The sequence below is a fragment of the Scaptodrosophila lebanonensis genome, unplaced genomic scaffold, assembly GCF_003285725.1.
Source record: "Scaptodrosophila lebanonensis strain 11010-0011.00,11010-0021.00 unplaced genomic scaffold, SlebRS2 tig00000098-arrow-pilon, whole genome shotgun sequence".
Lineage (NCBI taxonomy): Eukaryota > Metazoa > Arthropoda > Insecta > Diptera > Drosophilidae > Scaptodrosophila > Scaptodrosophila lebanonensis.
The window spans coordinates 2,209,284-2,232,355 of NW_022060568.1; the positions used below are offsets into that span (position 1 = coordinate 2,209,284).

Sequence of the window (23,072 nt, forward strand, 5' to 3'; positions counted from 1 at the left end):
AGTAAAACTGAAACTGTCAAATGCTCGAGTCGGGCGCTACTTGAAGTGAACTCGTTGAGAATACGAAAAGTCGAAACTACTGGAGCTCAAGTGGAGGCAAAAGACGGAACGTCGGACAAGCTCAAGCCCGAGCCCGGGCCCGAGCCAGTAGCAGAAACAGCAACAACAACAACACTTATAGAGCTGCCAACGGGCGAGACAATGACAAGAACAACAACAACAACAACAAGAGCAGCAGAAGCAGCAGCAGTATTACGAGAAACGACAGTGAGAATGAAACGCGGCTTGGAAACGGAACAGCGAAGATGTGTGTGGAGGGAGGTATCAGATGAATAATAACAACAACAACAACAACAACAGTAAATATAACAACCTCTGAGGTATCAGCGAGGTATGATCTGAATAAAGGTCGTTAAATTTTGGAATCCAAGATCAAAACTGCTCGCCACTCAAATACTTACTGCTGAGGCACACCCTAAGACGTTTAATATTTTTTTATGAAGCTTATGAGCCACCAAGGTTGGGTTGCCTGTTATTTTTGATGATTGAAAAATATTTTTAAAACTAATTACTTGTACAAATAAATCAGAACTACATATTAGCATTAAAATTACGTTACTTTGTTTAGTGATTAGTGAATATATAAATATATAGATTGAAATATTATTAAAATATTTAAAAAATTAAAAACATTTCAATAACATCACGAAGATAATTAATTTATGCATCTTAACGTTAGCTTTGTATTTAGTTACAAATATTAACAATAAAAATAAGCTATAGAACGGCTTAAAATGTGGCTACATTGTACTCCCCATATAGATTTCGTTATATACTTGTACATATATTAACAGCCTTGAACAATTGCTAATATTCTAAGCCCCACCCATCAAAACAAACCTCGGTCTACGTGCCATGCATACGCATACAAACCTACAACGGTGGACACTAGAATAAGGAAATCGGGGAGGAAAAAAACCTTTTAGTGTGCTTTCAGCTCGTTTGCTGTATGCTTAAGAAGCTAAGCTCTTATTTAAATAAATGAAGATTCTATATTTCCCTATCAAAATCTTTAATGGAATTGAAGTGGTTTTTGAATCCGTGTACTGCAAAATTAGGAACCATAACAGGTAAGCAAATTAAACTTGGTGTGTAGACAGACTAGACCAAATCTAGTACCAAGAAAGAGAAAGTGTTATTACTAACCATACATAGCCTCTTTATTAAATATAGCTGCCATAGAATCGATCAAATCACCCATATTAGGACATCTTTTCTGTTTATGACAAAAGCTAACCAAATTTATGATTTCTTAGTTTTGAACAGTGCCTTATTAATTCTGAAGTTTCATTAAATTGGTGTACAGGGGGTATACAAGAGTCAGGCTGGCACGCCTGTAACATTCTTTAAATATTGAAACAGGCCAACAGGTAAGGAAACAGCTCTAGCATTATTTGAAAATCTAAAAATCTCGAAAATCGAACATTTTCTATATTCAAATTACTCTCCATAAAGTTAAAGCGTGAACGGATTATCAATTGAAAGTAATTGTTATTTCTGAACAAATATGTAATTGCTTCGCTTAGCAGTTGATGGATCTATTCAGATGCACACTATTGTTTGTATGTAAACATGCGAGTAGGTTCGAAATATAAAACAAATTTATTATGTGACTGTTCTTGTTTCCTTTGACACACATGAATACCATGTGTGTGTGTGTGTGTGTGTGTATATATGTTTTGTGATTGTGATTTAATGTTTGTCATTGCTGTAACAAGTTTATTTTTTTGCTGCATTGTTTTCATTATTTGCTCTTTTCAGGCCTATCAGCGGAGACAATTTGTGATGTCATTCTGGGCAGTGGGATTCATTCTACCTTTCGACGAGTATGTGTGAATGCATTTTTGTGCCTGTTTTGCATACAGTAGGTGGTTTTTATTTTTTTGTTTTGAAAGCAATTATACTATAGTATAGAGCTGAATCAGACACCCCAAATTACACTCCATATATCATAATTTAACATTTAATGGCCCCGAATAACCAAGCGGCTATAAAAGTCATTTTAAATATATAGTATTTACTATACAGATACATACATTGTACTTATACATATATGTATGTACAAATATACATACATATGTATGTACTATTCCTATTATTTGCCAGCTCACATTTGTTATGATTGGGACAAACCATATTAGAGCGGGCAGAGAAAAGAACCTAAATGAATGCGACAATTTGCATATTATGGGAATTTCATGCTGATTACAAAGCTGATCAAAATTCATAAGGGCCGTTTCACAAAAAATACAATATCTATGCTATCTGTAGCCTAATACCCCAATAAATGAACCAACCACACGTTAGAATATCGTGTACTAGAAAACTGATATGCATAACTCTGAATGAACAGCTTCTTTTATCTCTGAATTAATTTACTCAGATTTTAATATTTTTAATGGGTATTATTCTTGTCCATCATGATCCATTACACTAACATGAAAGAGTGTCTATTGTATCAATTGGAATGGTGAAAGTTAAATACCCTATGTCCACTCTTGTATCGTTAACGTTAGATGTGTGCGCCAAGCAAAATAGTTGTATTCATTTTATGATATTATACTATACTGCTAAAGTATTATATAAACATAAAAACGTAAAAGGAAAAGAGATTTTGTTTAGATTGGATAAAGTGTCTTCCAGCAATGAATGTTCAACCCAAAGATCATTGAAATAAGCAAGCAGTCAAAACTTTCGATATCTATATAAATACTTGTATATTTAAAATCTGTTTGGTCTAACCCCAAAACGAGAAAAAAAGGCAAAGAAGTGGAAAGTTCTTTAAAATTTAAAACAGACCTTAGCATAAAACTCATCGTAAACTAAGCGTAGCGGTGAATTTTTTTTGCCACATTTTTCCCCGAACTGAAACACATGACTTGAATTCGAGTTGTGGTTTATTTGTGTGTATTGCTGCCCTATAAATGCCAGAAAAAATTGATTTTAATAAATAAACAGGCCAACGGTCAAACTATGCGTATATACATACATACATACATAGTACATACATACATATGTATGTATTTGTACTCGTATGTGTGAGTGCGGCAAGTAGCTTTCTTCAACGTTTCAAACGATTTGGTTGCGAGAGGCAGTGTTGGTATTGTTGTTGTTGTTGTTGTTGTTGTCGTGACTCTCCAGTGAAATCGCAGAGCAGGCTTATCAATTTGTGTCATGCAAAAGGTCAATAGCAGGCGCGACTTTGTTTCACATCACTTAGTTTTCAGTTTTTTTTTTCTTTCCACTAATGCTGCTGTGAGTTATCTGTACTTTGCGAGTTGGTTATGGGCGAGGCAAATCAGTAAGCAGATAATTTAAATCAGATTTTATTGGACAATGTATGGTCGTATTGGAATAATTAATAACTAAGTAGTATTTGCTGCACTGCGAACATGTTAGTTTAAAAAGATTAAACTCATCTACTGTTTACCAAGTAGAAGGTTACATTTTTCGATTTACTGATTTTAATTTATACCACGCATTATTTAACTCGGAAATACATACATACATACATATATGTACATATACTTATTTAAATGTAGATGAGGTACTCCATATTTGGAGGTAAGTTTATCCCTTATTATTTACTCTGCAACTTTGAAACGTTTTAAAGAAAAGAGTGCTTTTATGAAACGAACTTTTTAAACAATTACATTTTTTCGAAACTATTAAAACTATTTTCACTTGAATATTAAGTACAAATACGGTTTTTAAATTAAACGAATTAAGCAGCAAAGAGTACTCACAAGAGCGGTGGATTTCATTACCTGCAGAACAATTCATTTTTGGAGGAGCTCTCGAAGTACTCGCAAATGTTATATACTTACATATGTAGATACATACATATGCGCCTGTATTTACAATAAAAAGAGGCGGGCAAAAGGAAATTGTTGCATATTTTTAACAAACAAAAAAATAACGATATGCGTGCTCGATTGTGCGCTCGAATAACATGCCATTATTAATATTATTTACACCGCGGCAACACCTTTTAATGCCACTTGCAATTAAAATATTATATTTCACGCCCAGCCCGAAAGTTTGCAGCAGTTTTTTTGCTCTGAAATTTTGCTATAGTTGTCATAATTTTAATTCGCAAACAGAAATGTTTGCAATTGTAATTAATACCACGTTAATCAACAGTCGGTCGAGAAGGAGCGGTGGGTGGAGAGTGATGGCAACATCCACCAAATAATAATTAAGTAACTAAAAGGGCAAACAAAGCGTAAATAAAAGTTATTTAACAATAAAATGGCAATACAATCAATTGAGTGGGAAAGAAGGTTAAACAATATGAAGTGTTGGGTGTATGTTGAGCTGGCAAATAAATGTTATTTATTTTTATTATTAAGCGTGTAATCAGTGAAAATAAACAATTAAAAATGTTTATTTCGCGCGCTCACATTGCATTTTTTTTCCCTCGTATATATATCCTTTTTATTTTACTCATCCAGTGGCAATTGCATTTGCACACACACACACACATACAAGCACACCCACACATGTGCAGGCGTAATGAAGCAGGCGTCGAGTGTGTGTGTGTGTAATTTAAACCAATTAAACACTCGCTAAATAAACAACAACAACAACAGAATCAAGAGCAGGAGCATACGATGAGGATAATGACGCCATTGACGCCATCGCAATCGCCATCATCGACTGCAGGAGTTCATGAAGTTAAGCGTGATTTACAAAATGGCGGCGATCCAACCGACAAATGCCAAACAATGCGCCCAACTCTACTGCCAATTTGCATGTGCTGGAGGACAAAAAAAAAAGCAGCGATAAATAAATTTAATATACATTTATATATCGTACAAGCAAAAATAAAAGTAGCACGCAGTCAAATGAAATTCAACTGACTCACAACAATTGCAGGCATAAAAAAGAAATGCATTTAAATGTATTTTTTTGTTTTTAAATATTGAAAGCGTCAAAATGTGCAACCAAAAACAAAACTAAAAAATAAAAGAATAGCTCTTGACAAACATTCAATATGCAACTCATATAAATAAATTAATTAATGCATAACTATTTCCGCAGCATTCCCATAAATTTGAATGACAAAAAGGGAAAGCCCATCTAATTATTAATGTGCAGCATATTTGATTTGTCTCAATTTACATTATATTGCACGATTAATGATAGCATTCCCGATTTCTTTATATTACACACACAAATATGCATACTACATACATGTATATTGGCATTAATGACCAGCGCATAAAGTTGTGCAATTACAAATATTTTAAATAAAAATTAATGCCTTTCTGCATTCCTTGCATTCAATTCGAACTAAAATTCTTTTATTTCTAACTCGAATGCTGATCTCTTGGTTTTGTAATCGAACTAAAGTTTTTGTTCAATAATATAAAAAGTTTTTAAATAGGTATAGTATACTCAATGATACCTACAAGGATAAGTATGTGAATCTTATGAATACAGTTCAGCAACTTATATCGAAAGTAGTATCTCCAAACAAGAAACATGCATCTGACCTAAGCCGATTTTCTTTGCTATTTCGAAATGTATTCCAACACTCATTCATTAATGTACATTTAAAATACTCAGCCCACATAAGCATGATGCAAAGCAGAAGTACAACTTGGCCCTGTTCTAAAATAATATGAAATACTTTCCTTAGTCCGAAGATGAGGAATTGTTGAATTGTGTTCAACCATCCACAAAATTAAGGCATTGATTTGCTAGTGGATCCATCTTTAAACTTGTAATTCCTTCAGGCGACAAAAGAAATTCCTGACAACATTTAGGATTAAAGCTTAAATGTAAACTGTCTCCAACGTTAAGAGAACACCCAAAACCATTTGACTTTTCAGATTTACACAAAAGTGGATATGTAAATACAATTTAAAAGCACAATAATGACAGAAATATTATGCTAAGTTCTTTATGGGAAATATTTCCGGCGTAATCAAAAAGCAGCTTAAAGCGCAAATATCGAATCGTTTACTATCATAAATGCAGCCAGCAAGGCCGAGACGCAGCTGGACGACGTTATGCCCAAAACGAGAATAAAATTGCAAAGAGCATAACGAAAAGAAAAAACATTCGAAAAAAAATTCCAAATAAAATTACGAAAAGCAGACGCAGACGACGCGAACGTCGCTGGCGACGTTTGTCGACGGCAGCGACAGCAAAATGTGAATTTTTTGTAGCGCACGTTATGGCGCACAAAACAAAAAGAACCCAACCGACCCCGGCACACACATTCGCACACAAACAAACCCACACACACACACACATGCGACTTGTGCATGTCGTCTAACTTATATTTGTTTGTTTCATTGCATGACGTTTCGGGATCATTGCGTTGCACACATGAATGTGCACACATACATATGTATGTGCACGTGAGTGGGTGTGTGTGTGTGTGTGTGTGTGTGTGTGTGTGTGTTGTGCGAGAATAAAGTCAATGATGCACAAAACTACATACAACAGCAACAATAACAATGGCTAGAAAAAGCACGAAAACGCGGCATCGCATGGAAGTCCAAAAACATATTTCAATTACTCAAAATTATATATCAGCTTCATTTTAAATAGTTTCTAGAATCTTAGAGTACTCGAGAATGAAAACAATCTGTATGCAAAGATATTGGGGCTCATACATGCAAACAGACGAACAGACGAATACAAGACCAACACTACACACCCTTAGCGTACGATAATCAATAATATACATTTCAATACATTTTCTCGGAAATAATCAGAATATTGTGCTGGCCCTGCTTTTATGAACACCCTTTGCAAGAGGGTTAAACGATCGACGATAAGATCGGCCTTGGCACGAAATACTAATTCGTTCAAAAGTCCCACAGAAATTATAACGTTGTATTATAAAATATCCTTATTTTATAATCTTATATTATAATATTAATCATAGTTTTTGTATATGTATCGACAGTACTATTTGTTGATTTACTAAATAAATAAATAAATAACATCCCACGAATGCTAAAATAAAGTTGATTAGTGGGATCTCCGTTTTCTTTCCGAACAATACTGTTGCAATTTTCAAAAAGAAATACCATTTTCAATTCCTCAGCTCTGTTGCTTTAGTGACGATACAAGTATATATCTATTTACGTCGTCTTCTACGCAATTAGATTGTGACTTGAACTTACCAACTGGACGCAGTAAACAGTCGGGGCATAGCTTGCCGGACTGGCTTTCAAATTTTCCACCACCGCGTTAGGTATATTCCTTTTACTCCTTTTACTCTTTCTCTTTATGCTTAATTAGCTGTTAAGTAGAATTACTTTTCCTCCTCTACTACTATTTATTTTTTTTAGTCTGTTAGGTCTATAATATCTCTGCACCTATATGGCTGTGATTCGAGGCAAAGCTGGCCAAATGGCAAATAAAATTCCCCCAACGGGTCGGAGGCATTAATAGATTCTTAGGCTTTCTTATCTTTTAAGTTGAAATTATAACGTTGTATTATTAAATATCTTTATTTTATTTTTTTATATATAGTATTATGATAATATAAATCATAGTTTCTGTACATGTATCGACAGCACTATTTGTTGATTAACTAAGTAAATAAAATAAAATAAAAATACTCGTAAATATAGTATTATTATTAATTGCTGATGGCTGGGCTTCAGGACCACTGTACGCTTTGGTGGCTGCAACGACATTGGCGACGACGAAGGCCGCAGCAAAACAGCGAGGCATGTGCCGCATGCATGAAACGTGGAGCCACAGACAGTCAGAAAGTCGAAAGCCGAGCCAGGACGAGGGGGACGAGGATGAACCGAGTGGTGCCAGGCGCACCACAAACGCGAACACAGGCGCTTAACGCATGCACGTGCAGTCACACACAATTATATGCACATACGTGCTCGTATACTTGTATACATACAAGTACATACATACAAGTACATACTTGTACAAAGAGCAACATATTCCTTCTATACATATGTATGCATTTGTATCCCGATCACTCAATCATCGGTCTGGGCAGCTGGGCAGCTTGCATATTACTAATAGTCTGCGATAGAAAGTAATGATTATTTTTAGATTTATTTAAAAGCATAAAGCATAAAGCTGTGATTACATTCCTTAAATACTTGATGTTTCCTCCAAACATTTGGTTGGTTGTTTTACTCTCTTTAGTATCAGTCGGCATGGCGAGCGGACATCCCCTACTTTCAGAGTAATTGAGTAACTAAGGACCCTGCCAGCGGCCTTGAGATACTTAATAGCCTGCTTTCTGCCTCGCTATCACTGCTATCCTCAAAATGCGACGATTACAGCCTAATTTGCTTTATTTATTTGAATAACTTGAAATAAAGATGGAATATAGTTTGTTCATTTTTAATTCAACACATAAATGCCAATTAAATATTTTATGTGCGACATACACTGATATTTCGTGAACATACAAGTATAAATTGATTCAATAGAGTTTTTTAGCTTGCATTATTTTGTCTCTTGGTGGATTGCGTCTTTTGATTTGTTAAAAAGCAAACACAAACAACGCATTGAACTGATGATATAGAATGAGATTGAGGTGTACTGGAGAGCTACGCTGTTTCGGAAATAAAAAAAAGTAAGGCGAACAATAAAAGTTGCAATAACGTTGCCGGAAATGAGACACAAATGTATGTCTGTTTATCACTTTATAATTGGTTTTTGTGCAACGCGCTAGCCACAAATGAAGTTAACAACAATAACAATAACACAAACAACAACAACAGCAAGCTGTCTGAAATTTTAGGCCTCCACCCCCGTACAAATAGGCAATGCTGTTTTTTCCGTACCTGGGCGAGAAGACCCATTGGACCTTTGGACTGTCTGCATTTGATTTTGATTGTGAGCTAAAATTTATGCAGTGCGCCATTTTGGAGTGCCAAAGGTTGCTGCACACTGCACACTGTTGTTGTTGTTGTTGCAGTTGTTGCAGCTGTTGTTGTTGCAGTTACTGTTGGTTCTGCTGTTGTATAACACTTGAAACTTTTCAAGCTGTTGCTGCACAATGCACATCACTTGGCAATGGGGCAAAGGCAAATACTGGCAAATACTCGTACTACGACTGCCAACAACAAAATTCTATGATGACGACTGCCGTTGAGTTGTTGCGAATTTCTGGTTTCACGCTGACTGATTTTGATTGGAAATTTTCGTACGCTTGTTGGCAAATAGCAATGGGCTTGAGGTGGCTGGGGGGAGGGGGGTGGCAGAGAAGTTTCGGATCGTTCTAAACAGCAACGAGCAATGAGAATGAAAATGAAACTGAGCTGAAACTGAAACCCAGGCAGGCGGCAAGCGTTAGCCGGCAACAGGAAACAAGCAAAAGGAAAAGCATACTTCCGCATTTGTTGCTATTGCTGTTGCTGCCCAGGCCAAAAGCGCCAGCAAATATGTCACAGCAAACAACAACTACAAAAACAGCAAAAGTGGCAGTAGTAATAGCAGGAAAAAGCAAAGACTATCTGACACATAATGCGTTTATGCGTTTGTCATGATATCAGAAACGAGTTCACAATCTCGACTCGCCTAGAATGGTTCGCAGCTCAACCAAGATGTCGCTTTAAATAGAAACAGAGCCTAGTTCATTATCAAAACGATCAGTTCGATTTGAATACAAGCAGAAACTGGTTTCGGACGCAAACAATTTTACATCGATTCAGTCCACTTTAAATATAAAAAGCAACTGATTCAAAACACAGACAATACGCTTTGAATACGAAAAGGGGCCCGTTCATAGCGCCTTGTATTTCCCATAGAAGCATGGAACTGGAACCAGTCCATATATATACATATATATATATATTTAAATATATTAAATAATTACTACAATTTTCTACAAATGCTCATAACTTCAAATTAGTTCCACTCCTTTCTATCATTCGAAAATTCCAAAAGCCTCAAAATATTTAATTAATTAATAATTTATTAAATTCACAGCACACATTAAAATGCAGATCAAGCTGAAAACCTAATATCATTGAAGGTTATTGATTGATTCTATAAATGATAAGGTTATGGGGCTGGTTCATCTGACAAACTTCTCAAGGTTTGGGGATCCTGTGAGGTAGAATTTGAAATGGGAAAACATACTTTCAACGCATAAACTTCGCACTTAACTGAGAGAAAGGGAAACAGAGAGAGCGAACCAAACTGCTGACTCAATATCCGGCTGCTGTTCTCTACTCAACGTAGCTTGTGTTGATGAGCAGTGCCAACAGCAACAGCAACAGCATCAGCATCAGCAGTAGGAGCAGGGGCAGCAACAGCAACAACAGAAGCAAAAGCAGAAGCAAAAGGAACAACAACAGCAATACAACAAGTTTGCCGACTACTACAAAACGCCCGCAATTCAGGCATGCAATGATATTTAGACTTTAGTTAGATAAAACGCGGCAGCATTGCGAGTGGCAAACAGGAAGCTGGTAGCTCGACAAAATCGACAGAATCGACAGACCGGCAAAGCAGCTTGCACAGATTGACAAGTTTGGCTCCAGCAGTGGCGTTGCACTTGATAAAACAGAAATTGGAAATTATTAATTTCAATCAAAACTTTAGACGTTGTTACGCCCCCCTCCCAGCCCCATCAGTCCCAACAGCCCCACCAGTCCCACCAGCCCTCTCCCCATACATACAGCCCCCACCAATACTCCACTCTATTCTGTACGGCCGAGTCCTTGCTGTCGTCGTTGCTTATCTATGCGCAATGCGATGCCATAAGTTAAAGCAATCTAAGCTAAAAAGTTTTTCGTTTTCGTTTGCCTCATAATTCATGTTCAAGTTCATTGCAAAGAGACAAGAACAACAACAAAGCACAAAAGCTTTGTTCTTGCAACGAGCAACATCATTTATATTATATAGCGGCAGCAGCAGTTTGTCAGTCACTCATTCAGAGAGAGAGAGAGAGAGAGATAGAGAGTCAGTCTGTCATTTAGTCAGTTAGCCAGCCTCTTCTTTCAGTCATTCACTCAGTCGTTAGCTTGGCCTGCTTGCCTGTTGTTTGCTTAAAAATTTATATCGTCGCATTCTGTCATCGATCAAATTGATGTATGAACTCGTATGTATGCGGCTATCACACGCGTCCCCCTTCCTAGAAAAGACTAAAGGACCTGGACGAGACAATAGCATCACTGAACGCAGACAAAGTCATCTGGAGAGAGATGGGGAGAAAAATCTACCAGAAGGACACCATTAACTCAAACACTAAGCTGACCACTGAGGTCATCACCAAGGTTGACTGAAAAATAAAGTATTATTGTATCGTGTCTTCCTTATCATTTATAAAAAATATAAAAGCTAGAGCCATCAAGCTTTTACAATCTTCTAGCCAGCAAAAGAACAAGCATTGTTAGCTCAGCCCAGCTATGTAGTTATTGGAGTTGTTCTTCGATTCTGATCCACCTACGAGTTCTAAAGAAGATTAATGAATCAACAGGGGAGTTAGTGGCGACTGCGAGCACTTTCCTTACCGCTCTTAGAAATAATCCAGTCAAGATACTACAACATTTCCCATTCGCGAGTGGTTCCTCTTCCTTAATCCGTCCCATCAAACATCACCTTCTGCAGATATACGTTATATGGGTCGCCTGTCAATCACAACGGCCCCGATCGTTGGGTGGCAGTATCAGCTTTTTTCTTATAAATCATAATACCTCTCTAGTTGAAAATAATCTTTGCACTTTACACTAAGAGTCAGATTATAAATAATTTAACATTTTTAATTTCACGGAAAGATTACCTTTAAAATCAAAGTCAAATGAAGGATTATATAGAAGGCATACATGCGTACAAGTACATATGTGGAGTTTTACAGAACTATATATCTATGAATTCCATTAGATTGTCTGCCAACTGCATCATTAGTTTTCCTTTCCTTTGCACTTAGAGCCGGCACTGTAGATGGAGAGCCACAGGAACCACATCAGGACTTGAGGCATCATTACTCTTGGCTCTTGGATTGACAACTTGCTGCGTACGTATTGGCTGTCTTTTTCCTTTTCTTCATTTTGAAAAAGACAAATATTGCACATGTCATTGACTGCAGCAGTGGCAGCGAGAGTATTGGACTCCTTCTGCCACAGCGAGGCTACACTATGACTTATTCATGTCAGCCACATTGACAAACGGCTGAAGCTCAAGTTAAAAATCTCAATCAGAGGCACACTAAGAATCACTTACCAATGCCACTTTTGGCTTTGGCATACTAATGAACTGTCACACACACACACACGCACCTACAAACCATACCCGTAGATGCGCTGCCACATTGGCTGTCTCAAGTGCTCATATATCTTGGCAGTAGTGCGCTTAAATTACACTAAATCACAGGCAAACAAATTGAATTTTAAGTTGCCAGCAAGGCAGGCAGGCAAGAAGGCTGGCAGGCTGGCAGGCTGGCAGCAGGCAGGCCCAGGAGGAGCCAAAGGGAGGTGCCAAAGGGGAAGACGAAGGCTGGTGGTAGTCAAGGAGGGAGGGCCCCGCAATGCAGCCGCATGACTAAAAATCACTTGAAAGAGCCACAAAAACGCAGAGCCCGTTGCCAAAATGACGAGGAATGCTGCAGGGCAGTCGAGCGCTTGCTCAGGTGTCTTTCATCTTCATCTTATTGTATTTTGGGGGCGCCCGCACAGACATTAGGCTGACAAACAATGCGGCCACAGCGGCCAACTCGAGTGGTCGTCTCTTCCCCAACATACTTGTACACACAAACATACACATATAAATAGGTGTGGGTACGGATCTCGGGCTGGGTCTGGGCTTGGGCCTGGGCCTGGGCCTGGCTCTGGGCAGATTGATGTCAGCCAGCCAACACTTGAAATTGCACTCGGTATGAGCAAAAAGCTATGCAAAGAAGGCAAAAAGGGAGGCAGCAGCAGCAGCAGCATCAGCAGCAGCCGAGCGTTGACTAACGAACACTATCAGTTAAATCTTGAAATTGCACTTGGCAAGCGTTCAACGTGGCGCCCCAAAATGCGACGGACGTAGCAGAAGCAGAAGCAGCAGCAGCAGCAGCCGCAACCACGTTGACATGCAAACAGCCGCTGCAGCATAAGCAGAACAAGCAGCAGCACTTAGCCACCTGTCTGCCAACCCCGCAGCGACAGCAGCCCGCTGGACCACCCCGTTCCCCGTTCTCCGCACCCTTGCACCCCGCACTCAACACTCAGCACCCCAACCCTTAGCCAGCCAACATTTCAAATTGCTTCGCATTACACGCCGTTCAAGCAGTGAGAGCACAAAATATATATAAGTACGTTTTTGTACTGTTTATACACTTGCAGAAACGAGTATTTCGCCCTCATCATAGTCATTGGCATAAATCGAATGCTCAGTTGATCAGTTGTTCACAAACTTACTAATTAAAGTGAATCCTTTTCACCGGATGTTGCCTCCCTAGCTTCACATCTCAAATCTAATTTAAATGAAGATGCATTCTAAAGAAGAAAGTGAAACCAGTTTTCGTCAATTCAATTATCTTCTAAACATCACACTTAGTAGAGATAGCTGGTTTGATAAGCTAAGCAGCAGGAAATAATTAGTCAGCCAGTGTATATTCATTCAATATATTACTGTGCACAGATAAATAATATCCCCCTCCCCCTGGTGCGAAGCCGTTTATTAGATATTGTAGCTGCATATTGTAATTTGATTATTTTTCTCCTACTTAAGCTTTCCTAGCTTTGAAGGTTTCTTAAATAATTTTTAAATATTATTTTCCTATGTCGACAGTCAATGCTTGTTGACATAAATATAATTTAAAAAGGAGTTAACAGTATTTCGCAATCTTTTTTGAAAAAAAAAACATTACTTATTCTTTTCACAATTTAGACCGAAGAATAGTTTTTTTTTAATCATAAATATTCGTCATTACTGGAACAACTGTAATAAAAAGTTGAATTTTCAAGCTTAAGCCCCACTCAAGATTTTGAACAATTGTTGGAAATGCAAACCGCACGACTTTCTTCCGATGTCACTGAACAGAAATACAAGTATATAATAGAGAGCAACTTGAGCTGGAAAAGTCAAAGTTGTTATTTAATTACAATTACAAGTATTTTGGGATTTGATTTGATTTTGAAATGTGTGAGCAAATGTCGAAATTGAATTAACAAGTGTATGTTAGATTCGACTTGAGAGAGGCCTACAGATTTTCCTCTTTTCACATATATATATATATATATTTTTTATTTTTATTTTTTTCATTCTTTGCAGAATTTTCATTTCATTTTCGTTCCTTTTTAACTGCTCGCCGCAGATGCTATCAATATTTATCTTCTTTTTACCGCTGGCTCTGCTCGACTCCGAGACCGCAGCTTCAACACGAACGGCTCGGCTTTGTCCTTTGCCAGCGAGGCGGCAAAATGTTTTTGCAACAATATTTTTCTTCAGATTTCATATCATTTATCAGGCTTGACGACAAATTTGTCATTCTGAATCTGTCAATTTCTGCTTTATTAATATTATACGAGAGCGCCAAGGACCTCAGGAATTGACGCGGCGGTGGCGACGGCGTCGGCCCAGGCACAGATTTGCACTTACACAGATTTGATGAACCCATGACACATAAACACCCACACCCACACCCTAACCCCCACACACACACACACTCACACACAAACTAACATTTAAAGACGATACGAGCGAGGTAACCACAAAACGCCTTGGCCTGACATTTAAGCTGCCAAGCTCTGTCTGCTCTGTGGGCGGGCTGTGTGGGCGTGGCTGTGGCGTTGAGTTGTCGTTGACAGTTGACTTGTATACTTGTATATGTATGTGTGCGTATTGTGTGTAGCTGCTGCCACCTGCTAGCCCAAAAAGGATTTGTGAATATTTCGTCCAAGTGAATTTATTGCCTGTTTGTAAATGGGCGCATAATTTAGCAGATGAGTTTTTAGTTGACAGGCGGTCGAGGAGGCTGCAATTCCTGGACAAGTAGGTTCACCTAATTGAGTTGGTATTTAAGTAGTCGCAACCTACACCTACACACGCACACCTAGCACAGTGGCCACAAATTATGTAAATGGCAAGTGATTTCCAATCAAATCAAGCGCTCCAATAAAAAATGTAAGAAAATTGATGCCATAAAAAGGCTACACATCATTGACAGCAAAGTGTGTGTGTGTGTGTGTTTGCGCGTGTGTGTGTGTGTGTGTGCGGAGTAAGGGAGAGTGCTTGGCAAACAAACAGACACAGACACATACACATGCCTCACCTGTGCTTTAATTTATTTGACATAACGACGAAATATATACCAGAACAGATCGTCAACAACAACAAAAAAAAGTGCAAACGTTTACCCCTGTCAGTTTTATTGATGACATAAATAAACAAGTGTGAGCGCCATAGTCGATAGCGACTCTGGGATACTCTTCCCCATAGATTTGTTGCCGAAAACCAAAAGATAAAACCACTTTTATTTCAAAAATCATTTCAACATATGGAGAGAAGTTTCAATTATGTTTTTAAGATATTTCAAGAAGAAAAGTGATTTGCGGGATATATCGAACAACTATCTCAATCCAAATCTACTAAGATTCCAATGAAATACTTCCAGCAAGAGAGGGCTATTACATACGCATACCAGCCCACTTTTTTTTTTTAAATAAATCCAAAACGCTTATTAAAAGTGGACCACGTTCTGGAACTGTGGGAATGCTTTTTTTTTTTAAATGGGGTTGATTTTGTACTCAATCCGCTGTATACCCAAAACAAAAAATGCTTGTAACTTATACTATGTGGAGCTTTTTACCTCCATATAGTAAACATTTTTAAATTAAACTATTCGGAAACCTTCTTTCACTCAAAAGAAACCAAGAAAATAAGAAATAATATATCTTAATAGCCTTGAAAGCTTTTGCAAGATTTCGTATACCCTATCAGCTATGTATAGGCCATGCTGTCCTTTAAGTCTAGAGTATAAAAAGGACACATGCATGTCCCGTGGCAAATTGTTAATAGGACATAGCCATATGCTGTCGGCTGCCTCGACACTCATTTTATGGGCTCCACTATACAGCACAACAACAAAATAAGAGACAGCATGGCTGAGAGAAGGAGAGAGAATGTATGTAAGTATAGTATATTTCATCTGTAAGTATTGGGACCTTCATGAAATGCCGAGGCCATTGCTTATTATTGTCAGACGGATGAGCAATGTCGCTGGCCCCGGCGTCTCTTAATCCTCATGAATTTCGGGGCCTGTCGTGCGGCATCTTGCGCATATCAATGCCCTCTACACCCCATAGCAATGGCCAAGTTGTTAAAGGGACATTTTGCCTTGCTAATAATAAATAAGAGTATTGTATAGGTATATTTGTATATGTGTATGATGTACGCGCACAGATACACAGACACACATACATATATACAGATGCCAGCATAGGGCGGCGAGTTTTTGGCCCCTCGGCATTCAAGGGCCAAGCCGGGACCATAAACCAATCAAAATATAATTCAATGAATTTTTATTGGCAAATTATGTTAGTGATTCGACTGCGTAAATGAAACTGTTGTCGAGGATGTGGGCGGTGGTTATCTGATGTGATATATACTAGTATTTATAAACCTATTTACTCGCATGCCTATGAAACGAATGGATGCTCTCTAACTCTTAAAACTGAACTTAATCCATTTGGAAATTATTTTAAATAGCCTTCTCCACACATTGGTTGATATAAGCGTTGCAGCTAGAGTTGGAGTTCTCCCATAGTTAGTGCTAGCAATTAAATTTTTGAAGCTGTTGACAGACAGTCTGTTGAATCCACAATAACAATAAACACACACTCCCTCACACCGAAGCAGTACAAGAATATTATTAACAAAATCGCACACACTATGCCCCAAAACAACAAATGCAACAACAACTAGAACAGGCTTAGACTATGCATATATTCGTAATACTCTTCTCCCTGAAGAATATTTGTTGGGCAAAAACTTTGACGGTGACGGCGGCAGCTAAATTTTTGCCACAAAACAGCCACAGTAACAGCAACATGGCGTTGGCAACTTTGTTAACATTTTGTTGACTCTCTCTCTCTCTCTCTCTGTCCGCCTGTCCGTCCGTCCATTTGCCCATTCTTTCGTACCTACATATATCCAAGTATTCGTTGCCATCTCTCACTATTCACTCACTTGCAAAACTCGCTTGTCACATATTTTTCGTCAACTTGGGCAACAACAACTATAGTCTCGTGCAAATTAATTTTGCCGCCACATGCAAGCTTGCTTCGCCCGTCCACCATCCACCATCCACCATCCACGGTTCCCCGTTGCCCGTCCTGCACCACCCAACCACCACAATCTACATACCTACCACGTAACGTATACGCCGCGTTGTCTTGAGCACATGAATTAAAAGTGCAGCTTTTCTTTCAGACAGCGGGCAGGCTGGATGGCTGGCTTGCTGGCTGACTGGCTGGCTGACTGGCTGTTGATGTCGACGCTGTTTATGTCGCGTGCTTGCTTTGACATAAGCCACCCCTCTATATCTGTACCCTATCCTAGCACCCCCATTTCCCCAACACCCCCACACACCCCCCATGCAGCAAACTTTGGCGCATATTTGTTTAGAACTGTCTGAAATAAATCATATGCAGCACACATACCTTTAGGCATGTTACTCATGTCGTTGTTGTTGTCGCTTTTCGCTTGCGTTGTTATTGTTGTAGCTGGCATGCCAGAAATTTGCATGAGGCTTGTGCCTGGTTTATTAGCACGTTTGAGTGCAATGCCGCCTCAAATGGGAAAAGTTCGACTTAATTAGTGCGCCAACTTCTAGCGAGTCGAAGTTTTGGAGCGACGCGAATTTGCTCTATAAATACAAATCAAAATTTTCACACACACACTGACACACATCTACATACACCCACCTACACACATACAACAGCACAATGACAACAATAACAAATGCCAATGATAAGAAACAACAATGAGAACGGGAGCAGGAACAGGAAGAGGTACAGAAATAGCAATAGCATTGGCAGTGGCAATGGAAAAGTAATACGAATAGTATTCGTACATACCAACAACACAGCCAATACTGAGCTGAACAAAGTGTAAATAGCGGTAAAGTTATATGCAGGCGATGTCAACGTGACTAGATGGCATGAAAAGTTAAAAGCACTGAAAGAAAAATCCACATAATTGAAGCCTGTCGAATCAGCTTAAAGTGAAATGAGCAAATTACATGAAAAACAAAGCATTTTCATATGTATATTTTTATAAGCTAGTTTAAAGTGAGAATTGTTTATTAAATAACAAGATATTAGGCAACATGTAAAATACGTTTGCTCTTTTTATTTTATATTTTATTTAATTATATTATCTAAAATTGAAAATTGTTCAGTAGTCCGTTACATTTTCGTTCTTGCCAAAATATGACTACTATAACTAATATTTTTTTAATATTCTGTTTTTTGTTTTTGTTGTTTGTAAATTAATTTGATAAATCTATTAAATATTTCCTCCTTTCCACATCACCAAAGAGGTAGAGGATTGAGTGCCATTTTTTTTGATTTGATATCCCCTTTTTCACGGTTCATTTTAATATAAAGAGTACTACATCTGTCAATATTCTTGTACTAACTGCTTTGTCAAACAGAAACCTTTAAAAGAACTTTAAACTTGCAATTATTTATTTTTGTTGTAAGACTTCTTTATAAACAACATTTGCAGACTTTCCCCCAGGTGCGCGAATCATTAAGCTGCTAGCAGAACTAACTCCTGCACAGGCCAAATAAAACTGTCCATGAGAGAAGTTTTCCCCCTTTTGGAGCTCGAATTTTCCAAAACCCCTTCTAAGTACGCACCTTCACTATGATGGGAAACTTGAGCCCAGATTTCAGCATTTTACCTCTTGCGGTTTAGACTGTTGACACGGTTTCCTTTTGTGCCTCATGAAAACCCTAATAATTCAGTCTCCAAGGCGGAGTATGCAGTTTTGTTTGCATTGCAACGATGCTCTGGAGCGGGTATACTCGCCGGTCAGAGTGTGCTGAAATTTAATTAATGGGCACCCCAAAAATTAATTAATGCGATTTTCCAAAAATATATACTTTAATTAAACCACATGGCCTTTCACTCCACGTCCACTCTTGACCCCCTCCCGACTTAGACTCCCCCAACTAGCTTGGCCTCCCACCCTTTTCTTACCACTACTTTCACACTTTTAAACCGTGTATGCTAAACATATAAACAAGACTTACAACTACACTTATGAACTACACCATTCACTCGTAACGACGCCAAAGCTTGATGCTGCGGCACGCAGGGCGACGTTACCGTATTCTTTTATTGATTTTAGAAACTAAGTTTTAAGTTAATCGGTTAAAAAATTAGGGTTTTTTTCACCAAACAGTGGAGCCTGTTTCTCCCCTCTTTGGAGCTCGAAGTTTCAAAACCCCTTGTTAGTGGGCACCTACACTATGAAAAGATAGTTGAGTCCAAGTTTCAGTTTCCTAGCTCTTTACCGTTTGGAATGTATGTTGATCACTAATTAAAAGAGTATATACTAATTTTAAATTCACATTAGTGACATTTCGTGCCTTATTGAGTCAATAAGACCACGCACGATCTCGAGATATGAAACACTCTCAATGTCAAGCAGCGATGTGCCGTTATTCGGTTTCTGCTTTACTATCGCTTACTCAACGTTGCCTAGCGACGGTAACTGTAAACTTTTGGCATGTTACCTTTGCAATGAGAAGGCGTAGATGTCAGTGCAAGACGAATGAACATACATATACATGTATATGTAGGCATGTGTGTGTGTACAAACATTCACACATTAATGTCTGAAATTTTGCTTTGGTTTTTTCAATCGTTTGCACGCAACTACACGAGCTGCTGCTTTTGTGTGTGTGTGTTTATCTTAGTTGTCCTCAACTGTTTCATATGTATGTACATATGTGTGTATGTATGTATGTATTTTGTGTTGTTTGTTCTGGCTGCATTTGCAAAGCGAAAAACTTATTTCTAAGTATGTTTTGAAAATCGTTGAATGCCAAATTGTAGATCTATTTATGTTGATTATATGCTCCAAATTAGAAATCGATCTGACGATATGTTAAAAAAATGTTAAATTTTTATTAAATAAAGCACGATGCACGATTGGACTTTGAATGTTATATCATATTTCTTTAGAATCAGTACAAAACAATGCATGAAAAGTGTATATTTTTTATTCAGAATCATTTGCTACGAAAAGAATTAATTAATTAATGATTGATTGTTATTTCTATAGGGGAAAATCACAGAAGACAAAGAAGACAGAGAAATTGACAAATTCTAAATATAAGAGTAAACATTAATTATTGAGCTTTGCCGTCGAATCGATAATATATCGAATGGATAATATGTCGACCCATCTTCAAAATACAACACTGGCAGCAGTTCAGGCAATTGTGACAGAAAGTTATATGTAAGTGTAAAGTAAATTAAAAGGCGTAAGTAGCAACTGAAAAGCATTAAGATAGGCGGGTTTCCACTTAAGTGGTTTTAGCATCTTCTACTTAAGTGCTGAAATATCTATTAGCAACAAATTTCTGCTGGGCAGATTGTGTTATCCGTGGCTGTGGGTCAATAGTGTTGATAAAATATTTCTTTTATTGCCACTCTAGGCTTTACCCAGGCAGTTATGGAAGTAGAAGGAGAAACTGCACGAGTAAATCTGAACCGCGCCTTCGATCCTACCGCCTTCAGTCTGGACGCATCCTTTCGTCTAGTCCGCTACGCCGATCCCAAGGGTAGTACTTGCAAGGTGCCGCAAAAAGTGCTATTGAATCTGCTCTCAATACTGCACCCGGACACCTCTGCTAAGGATCAAGACGGGGAAGTCTCACATGTGGAAGGTCCACGCATTGGCATAGGTCTGGATTGTGCCGTCATCCCATTGAAATATGACGTATGCTTGGTGCAGACCACCGATCTCTGCTACCCCATCATTGACGACCCCTACATGATGGGAAAGATAGCATCTGCCAATGTGCTCAGTGATTTGTACGCAATGGGCGTGACCGAGTGCGACAATATGCTGATGTTGGTCGGCGTCAGCACCAAGATGAAGGAAAGGGAACGCGACGTTATAATGCCGCTAATCTACCGCGGTTTCAGCGACTCGGCCTTGGAGGCTGGCACCAATATTAGCGGGGGCCACACCACCATCAATCCTTGGTGCACCATTGGAGGTGTGGCATCGAGCGTTTGCCGCCGCAACGAGTTCATCGTGCCGGACAACGTTATGGTGGGCGATGTAATTGTGCTCACCAAGCCTGTGGGCACCCAGGTGGCTCTGGCCGCATACAACTGGATCGATAAGCCTAAGCTCTGGCGTCGCATCAAGAAGTTCATGTCCGAGGAGATGGTCCGCAAAACCTATTTCCAGGCCGTCAATTCGATGGCGCGTCTTAACCGTACCGCCGCGCGTCTCATGCACAAGTATAATGCCCACGGGGCCACCGATATTACCGGATTCGGTCTATTGGGTCACGCCCAAACCCTGGCTGCTCGCCAAAAGCAAGAAGTCGCTTTTGTCATTCACAATCTGCCAGTGTTTGGCCTATTGGCCGAGGTGGCCAAGTCCAGCAGAGGCGTCTTCGAACTGATAGAGGGTCTTTCACCCGAGACTTCCGGAGGCTTGCTCATCTGTCTGCCACGTGAGCAGGCGAACGCCTACTGCAAGGAGATACTGAAGGAGGAGGGACACCGTGCCTGGATCATTGGCTTTGTTGAGAGGGGCAATAGGACAGCACGCATTATTGGTAAGCCTCGCATCGTTGAGGTTCCCGCCCAGGATTAAGTGTGCATTGCTCTATACATTTTGTAAATTCACTTTATTGTCTATTTTTTTTTAAATTCCAGCAATACACAACCCCTAGTTAGTTATACACAATCTAGCTTTGTACGGGCGCTGCAATACTTTTTGTACAAATATATGGACAGTTTAGACGTAAATAATTGTATGGATTTGTTATCTAAAGCTGTGAGATTTAGGAAATCAGCCACCCTTTCAGCCAATCCATCGGAGGGAGCCGCTTCTGTTCAACAGTTTAAAGGAGACATTTCAAAAAAGATTGATCGCAAAAAGTGCTTATTTTTTATATCAGGTGAGAATAGCTATGAAATAAGGTAAATGCATGGGGGAAGGGTTAGTAAGTATTGGTGGAATTAAATATTTACCCTTAAAGTAAACGATGCAAGTTTTTTTCATGTTTTTTGTACTGTAATCGAGTGGCAATATAATTTATCTTGAATATATAACTAATCTATAGCAGCCATAGAAGTACTTTCTCACCCATGAATAGAATGGAAATACTTTCCCTGGAGATATTGGAGTCAGTGTATTATACGAGAAAAAGGAAAACAAAGCCCATTGCCACCAAAAATAAAACTAGTAAAGCCTTTTACCGTTTGGGTGCAGGGTATAACAAAAATACAATAATATTTTTTTAAATAAAATAAAATACAATGGCAAACATTTACATCCGTGTGTGTGTGTATATATAAATGTATGTGTGCTTTACAGCAAAAGCTGGTGGCAGAACTCAGGCAGATATCACATTTACTGTTATAACTTCCATCAATGTGTACCATTTCCAAGAATTGGGGACTAGTGAAAAATCCTATTAGCGGAAGAGTGGGGAAAGGCGAAACATTTTGAAATTTTCTTGTAATGCCTCTTGCTCGTATAGTCTCTGTGATCTAGGTGTTCGTACGGACAGACAAATAGCTCGGCTAAATCAACTGCGTTTGTAATGCTGATCAAGAATATGGGATCGGAAGTGCTTCCTTTTGCCTGTTACATTTTTTACTTTGCAAAACCGATTATACCCTTGCAACTTTATGGTACAGGGTATAAACATAACCAAAACGAAATAACTTCGTGTTGCTAAAGCTTTCGAACTACTCTGTCGAGTTCTGCAAACTATTGTAGTTGTTATTTCCAATGTTTATATTTGAATCAGAAAAGAGAAGATCGAGCTACATTCTTGCTAGGACCGAACTCTATGCGATATACGAGTACA

At 38.6% G+C, this 23,072-nt stretch overlaps 1 protein-coding gene across 1 annotated transcript; it reads left to right on the plus strand.

Annotated features, from left to right (window-relative positions):
- Positions 1 to 20,686: 20,686 nt before the first annotated feature.
- LOC115627969 (selenide, water dikinase-like) lies at positions 20,687 to 22,002 on the plus strand. Its single transcript, XM_030523864.1, has 2 exons — positions 20,687 to 21,809; positions 21,910 to 22,002. Exons 1-2 carry the CDS (start codon positions 20,687 to 20,689, stop codon positions 21,924 to 21,926), a joined length of 1,140 nt encoding a protein of 379 aa, XP_030379724.1. The 3' UTR covers positions 21,927 to 22,002.
- Positions 22,003 to 23,072: the final 1,070 nt, after the last annotated feature.

Coding starts and splice junctions, on each gene's coding strand:
- LOC115627969 (XM_030523864.1), top strand. CDS start 20,687: ATGGAAGTAGAAGGAGAAACTGCACGAGTAAATCTGAACCGCGCCTTC.